The sequence below is a fragment of the Geospiza fortis genome, unplaced genomic scaffold (genome assembly GCF_000277835.1).
Source record: "Geospiza fortis unplaced genomic scaffold, GeoFor_1.0 scaffold11, whole genome shotgun sequence".
Taxonomy (NCBI): domain Eukaryota; kingdom Metazoa; phylum Chordata; class Aves; order Passeriformes; family Thraupidae; genus Geospiza; species Geospiza fortis.
The window spans coordinates 48,666-55,596 of record NW_005054304.1 but is presented as its reverse complement, the minus strand read 5'-3'; the positions used below and the strand labels follow the sequence as shown (position 1 = coordinate 55,596).

The following is a 6,931-nucleotide window of genomic DNA, read 5'->3' as shown; positions in this document are numbered from 1 at the left end:
AAGAGGGAAACAAAGCCCTGAACTCATCCTCCAAGGAAGAAGACCTCCCTTTCTATAGGTTTCTTTAAAGACTGGCAATCAATACTTCCCTGTTCCTTGCAGTAATTGTACCAGATACCACTAAGCTCTTCCTATCAAAACGCTCACTGCACACAGATATGAAGGATTCTTGCAGAAACACAGCAGGTCCTTGGTGGGCATTCTGTCAAACAAGGATGCTTACAACACAGGAAGCCTACCACTGTCAAGTTGTCTGACAGCTGACATCCATGGGGTTATGTACCAGGACCATTAGGGAAACAGTACTACCAACAGTGAGTCAGAACTGAGCTCCCAGAATGGTACAGAAGTTCATCCATACAAGTAGGGTAAAGGGCCAAAAATGTCGCCATTTGTTTTCAAGTTCTCCTTAATCCATTCCCCAAAATCTACATTAATCTACATGGTCTTTGGCTCCTTATGGTACAGATTGCACAGACTGTAAGGCTCACTGCTTATACTGCAAATATAACCCACATATACCTCAGCTCAAAGTATTGGTCAAGCAGTCCAGACCAGGGAGGCTTCTTTCCAGGAGTATTTACTTTGTGCTGCAGCACTTGTTGCAGAGTATCACCAATTACTTGGGTTAACCACCACCTCGTACTAGGAGGCCAGCACCCAGTCTCCCTAGATTTTAGACAAACCTCACAAGTTAAACTCATTGGCAAGTTTATACTCTACATATGTGAACTGAGGGGAACAGAACTCCAAAACAGACAGTCCCTGACTTAGGTATTGTTTCAAAAAAAGTTACATTGTCAAGCAGGAACACGTGGCTAACATCTTTTTGGACAGCACTATCAACCTGAACTTTACTACACCTGTTTGTAGGAAATCACCTGTCAGGTGAAGCTTCTTCAATGTTGTCATCTAGAACAAAAATAGCAGAGGGAGCAAAGTGGTGAAAATTTGCTAATCTTTCCTATTGAGTTACATTCCAGACACCTGTTGCCTAGCACCACCAGCTGAACAGCACAACTGCACTTCATATATAGAGAATTCATTTCCCTGTTTGTAACCGTATCTAATTACAAAGCTTTGCGAAACTTATATTTTGGCCAGTGCCTAGGTAGCCATGCCAGCAGAAAAGTGAAACTGACTACCTGGATTCCAGCTGACACATACATGTTAACCTCCTATATCAAGGGAATAGCTTTAATCCAAATCACAGGTGATAGTACAAACCTTATCCTCTGTATACCTAGGCTCTTACCTCGACAGTACTCCATGAGGATGAGCACCTCCCACACGTTATCACTTAGTGAGTTTACAGCACAATCCAAATAACTCACTATGTTCTTGTGCCCAGACAATTCTTTCTGAAAAAGAAAATGGATATTACACTTCAGTACTGAGAAAATGAAGAGCAATTTTCAGTTGCCACTACAGCACTGGAAGAAAGTCCTTTTGCTTGGGAACCAGACATACTGACCAAATGGAATATACACATTTCATGTGAGGTATCAAATACATACTCAAATAATTCCTTGAGAAATTAATAATGCACCAACCCTAAAGCCAGCATTAGTTTCTGTAAGTACTGGTGGAAAATCAGGAGCACAGCATCAAAAGCAAAAGGTGCCTAGAAACACTGGAGAGGCATTTGCTGGGTGTACACTACAAACTGACACTTTCTCCAGTTCTGAGCAACGGCCTTCTTACCATGATGGTGATTTCCCTCTTGCAGATGTTGAGGTCTGGCACATTATTCACACACATCCTCTTCAGTGCGCAGCGCGTCCCACTGGGTGTGCGCACCAGGAACACCGTGGAGAAGCCACCTGGAGAGCACAAGTGAAAAAAGAAGCAGCTGCCTGAGCTTCTTGTACACCTCTACTCAACATCACTACATCCTAAGGATGAGCAACAAAGACTACATCGGTCATTGAGTGACTAGTAACAAACACTTCAGAAGTTAAATCTTTGTTACCTCAACCCATTTCTTTTAAATCAAATACTCATGACAAAACCAAAACCATTCAAGTCTTACTACTGTCTTACAACGTCACATGAAAACATTAGAAAAGCACTTGCACATTCAAATGAATTCATAAAGCACAGAACAACCATGTATTGAGACATCAACCCTGCAGTACTTAATCATTCAAAAACCTGAATCAAGTCAAGGTACATTAATTCCCTAAACCCACATTCTAATATATAAAAATATTTAGCAAAAGTCTTGAGAGACACTGAAGAAGTGATGTGACTTTTCAGACTAACCTCAACAGCCTCCCTGAAGCCCCGGACAGCACAAGCAGCCTGCCCTAGAGAAGTGTTTTTATTTAAACCACACTCAATGTGCACACTGGAATTAAGCATTTTCTTAAAACCACTCCCACTGGAAACATTCTTATCCAACAGTGGCATGAATTGGGACCCACACAGTCGAGCCCATTCCCCAGAAGGGTTTTTTGAGGGTTTTTTCCTCTCTTCACTGGTAGAGAAGAATCAAGGAGGCAGGAAATACACAAGTGAAACAACCTCCACAGGAGGTACTTCCCAATGCTCAGGACACCAAAGTGAAACCCAGCAGGCTGTTTTACCTGCCTCCTGTTAGTCCTGCTTGCTGCTCAAGGAGGCACACTGGCATCACCTCAAGGCTCACACGCACAGCTTTCCCACACTTAGAGGAAATCCACCTCGCAGCAGAGCCCATGTCAAGCCCTGCTTTCCTGAAGCGCTGTCTGATCCAAAGCCAACCAGCACCACAGGAACTCTGTACTAGGGCAGGAGCTTGGGTACACCACCAGGACACAAGTAAGTAAATTAAAACAAGTAACTACTCCAATAATCAGGCAGCCACTTCAAATGTACACATTTCATGGTACCCAGTAGCACCTGCAAGTCATGTTGCTTAAGTATAGTGCACCTCATTTGATGCAAGTCTCATGTGCTTGAGCAAAGAAGCACATAATCACTGCCACTCAAGAAGCTACTTTATATTAAACAATTCCTCTTGAAGACTAAGTATTTAATTTTTGACTTAATTCTCATTTAGTCAAATGAGATGGTAGGCTGTCAAAGCAGAATTACCACAAATTTAATTCAACAGCCTCATCCTAGTTCACATAGGGCCTTCCTAAAAAATTCACAGGACACCCACTCTTAACAGTTCAAGTTCTCAACACTCAACTCCAGCTGGCACTGAAATGACCCTAGAGGGCTCCAGCCTGGAGCTCTGCCAGAGTGACGCGCAAGACCTTCATCAGCGGAAGAGTTTTTGTACTATCCTCACAACAAAACTACCTGGTTTTAAGCACCAATATCTGACCAAAAATATAAAGCAGTAGTCAGGTAAAGCAAAAGACTCATGATTAGAAGGGTAATAATCACTTCCTGACGTTTTAAGCCAGTTTTACAGCCTTGAAATTCTCTCTGCCTAGCAGGAAGACAAAAGAGAGCTCCGTGTTTCAAGTCTCCCTGACAACTGTTCCGATGTAGCTGGAGCAGACAGGCCTAGGCAGAAAAACCATCAGTGGAAAGCAGTAGAATCTTAAATGCCGAGCCTAGGGCTGCTCTTGCCATCAGGTGGCGGTATCAGCCAGCAGTTGAACCCGAGGGACTGAAAAAGCAGACCTGGTCCTGGTTTGGCAAGCAGCAGATCCCTGACCTTGAATGGTCTGCCATCAGTAAATAGCACCGCTATAAAAACCCTTTCCTGCAAGAGTGAAAGGGGCACAAACCCTGAGCAAGGCTAGGTGACCTGTCCTGCTCCAGCTGACAGGTTTCCTCACTGCTCCCCTTCCTGTTCTCTCTCCCCTCCCACCGGGGCAGTGTGGGGCTCAGCTGCTCTCTGGTGCTCAACACAACAAGGAGCTTCATCTCTTTCAGTCTCATTTCCTCCAAAGTCACTCGAAGTTTAAATCCTCCCAAGGACAGCCACACAGCACTTTTCCCTGGAATGCTTCATAAAAAGCCTTTCTAAAGAATCTATAGTTACATAAGCCAATAGATACTTAGTACAATTAAACTCTTTAAAAAGCTCGCACATCTTTCGTACCTTTCTTTACTTGAACTATCTTTGTGGCACCATAACTATGCACTTTTGGGATCATCTTACCAGCTAGCCAGCAATGACTGGGGCTTTTTTTCTGGGCTAGTTGTTTTGTTTGTTTGTTTTTAATGAAATTCTACATCAGCCACATGCATTTGGTTTTTTCCTATGTGTATTTAAGGTCAACCTTGAGTAATTTCACAGGCCTCAACATGCCATTTACACTTTATCATGTTACATTCCTGAAACTCGAACCAGGAAACAGTGGAGCTGTCAGAATTCTAAGCACCCTATTTGCTTACTCAGGTAGAACAAAATAAGGCTGAAAAATCTTCCAGCTACTTTACCATCTTTCAGACTGTTACACAAATTATGTGTATATATAGACAACACCTTTTTTTACATCATACAGATTTTTTTTGAAACACACAAAAGCACCAAATGTTGTTTCTCCAAGTAGTGAAACCCTTGACTATGTATTCAAATCTCAGACAAACAGTACAGAACTTCTGGCACAGAAGGATTTTACCTCTACAGTAACAAACAGCAATCACTAGTCACATCTGTAAAAGCTGAAGCAGGAATTATATTATATAGCAGCTACTACACTGTAAATGGTTCCTTACAAATCCATTAAAACTTGGATGTTTTGGAGAGGTGACTGCATTTTTAGCATACATTTCTATTCAGACAAGTAAATCCTCAAAAATAAGTCTTGATAAAGCTAATGAGTATACAAAAGTATATTTTCAGTTACAGTATTTACATGTTTTTTCTGTACATTTCATAACCTGAAATTAAAGAAGAAATAGACATGTACACCAACAGATCCTAGTTGCTCTCATGTGCCTATGCAATGCAGACACGTATTTAGGAACTTCCTCAATAACTCAGTATGATCTTGGGTTCAGGAGCACAGTTTTTGAAGACATGAAGCCTTGGAGCTGTGAGCCCTAAGAGGGGTTCCAAGGCCAACCTGACTGACTCCATCACAGCAGCTTTACACTCCCTGTGGAAAGCTGTTCTTAATAAAGTTGAGTGTAAAGCTGTTGTTAAGAAAGCCCAACAACAACCAAAAGGATAGGTTATTTCTAATTTGAAACCCACTGCCAAGACAGACCCTCAGCCTCACATGACCTTGGTCAAGGAGGTAGCCTTGTGTCCCTCTCCACAAAGAGAGAGAAACAGGTTCAAGTGCAATTATCTCCCTGCGACCCATCTACCCACACATACCCTCTTCTTCCCCAGTTTTGCAAGAAGAGGCTACCCATCCACATACTAATTTCCTTGAAAATTCCAGGTCTGCCTCTCTGGCATTCCAGATACTTCGCCCCTCCAATGATTATTTCAGTACATTTATCTGTGCCCTGAATAAATTTCTTCACTCAACAACACTTTCACTGCTAACTTACTAGGAGAATCACTTGATGCCTGGGTCACTTGTGCAGGTTTGCTCCCTGTCAGTTCCAGAGACAGATCTTGAAGTTCAGGCTGACCTGCAGCCAGAGCCAACTCACTCCAGAAGTGACACACTCCCAGGACTGCACAGCCTTCCAAGCACTGGAGCTGCAAGCCCAACACACTGGAAAGAACCATTTTATGGACTAGGAATCTACGCAAAATACAGAATAAGACCAGTTCAAGCACAAATGCCTTGAAACAGCTCCCAGCAATACAAATAAATAAAACCTTACTGCAAAAGTCCACCATGACAGAGAACAGTATGACCTTATTAAATGTTTTAATCATCTTTCTTCCACAAGAGAAAAATACCCCACAAAACCAAAACACCCACAAAAAGTCCCACCAAAAATAAAACAAAAACCAACAAACTTTAAAAAAAAAAAAAACAACACAAAACCACCAAACAAAAAAATAACCCCAAACATCCTCCCTTCCCCCCCAACTCTAACCTCTATAGCTTCTGTGGTACTCCAACACAAAAGAAACCAGCATCCAAAATCAAAGGACATTAGGAAGAAAGCCTAAAAAGAACTAGTCTTTCTCCACAAAACAAAGCACTACCTCAAGAAAAACAGCTCTTCATATCCCATCCCCTTTTGTACGGAAGACTGAAAAAGGCCCTTTTTCAACCTGCATCAAACAATATAACCATGTTCTATTTTACCAGGAATTTGGAGTCCACTCCTTTCTGACAGAGTTGCAGGCAAACCCATGCCAAGAGCCATTTCCTGCAGCACAGTTTTGATTCCCACCTTCATGGTGTGTAGAACACACACCAGCACTTAGGCTCTCAAGAGTCCTTCCACAATTGCTCCAGCACCACAGAACCCCCTCTTCCATGCTGCTGCTCCATTTCCCTGGTGGTGTACTGCCACAACATCCATAACTCTGTACGTCCACTGGCATCCTGCTGGGATAGGTTCACTTGTACCAATTTCCAGAACCTCTCTCCTCCCCACAAGGATGGCAGTCCTTCCCTCCAGAGGCACTGCCTTCTGTCAGTCAGCACAGATGCTGTATTGTGGGCACTTGCAGGGGTAGCAGACTAAAAGTATACACAAAAAGCACCTGAGTTTTGCATAGAAACTATTAATTTAATTCTTAAAGCTGTGCAGCTTTCCATCTGTTTTTGACAGCAAAACCTTTAAAAATGCACAGAACTCCAACATCTGAATTTCTCATCAGATTCCAAACACCATGTGATTGTTGAGGGAGCAACCTTTAACAGAAACTTAAAATGCCTTTTTCAAGCCTTATGAGAAATTTCTGATGAAATGTTTAGGTTTTGTCACAAGTTCCACCAGAGGAGGAGACAACAGTTCTGTCTGCCCATTCCTGAAGCACCTCTACATGAGAAGATGAGGCTGAAAGCTCAATAAAGGCAGCATTAACAAACACCAATCATAGATACACATCCACCTTTCCCTA

At 42.4% G+C, this 6,931-nt stretch overlaps 1 protein-coding gene across 1 annotated transcript in view; it reads right to left on the bottom strand.

Annotated features, from left to right (window-relative positions):
• BMP2K (BMP2 inducible kinase) overlaps positions 1-5,749 on the bottom strand; it is a 34,797-nt gene extending 29,048 nt beyond the window's left edge. Inside the window, exons 1-4 of the mRNA XM_031066370.1 lie at positions 5,734-5,749; positions 5,452-5,535; positions 1,705-1,823; positions 1,256-1,361 (exon numbers count right to left, since the gene is read on the bottom strand). Of these exons, the coding sequence (XP_030922230.1) occupies positions 1,256-1,361; positions 1,705-1,823; positions 5,452-5,535; positions 5,734-5,749 (325 nt within the window). The remainder of the gene's footprint in view (positions 1-1,255; positions 1,362-1,704; positions 1,824-5,451; positions 5,536-5,733) is intronic.
• Positions 5,750-6,931: the final 1,182 nt, after the last annotated feature.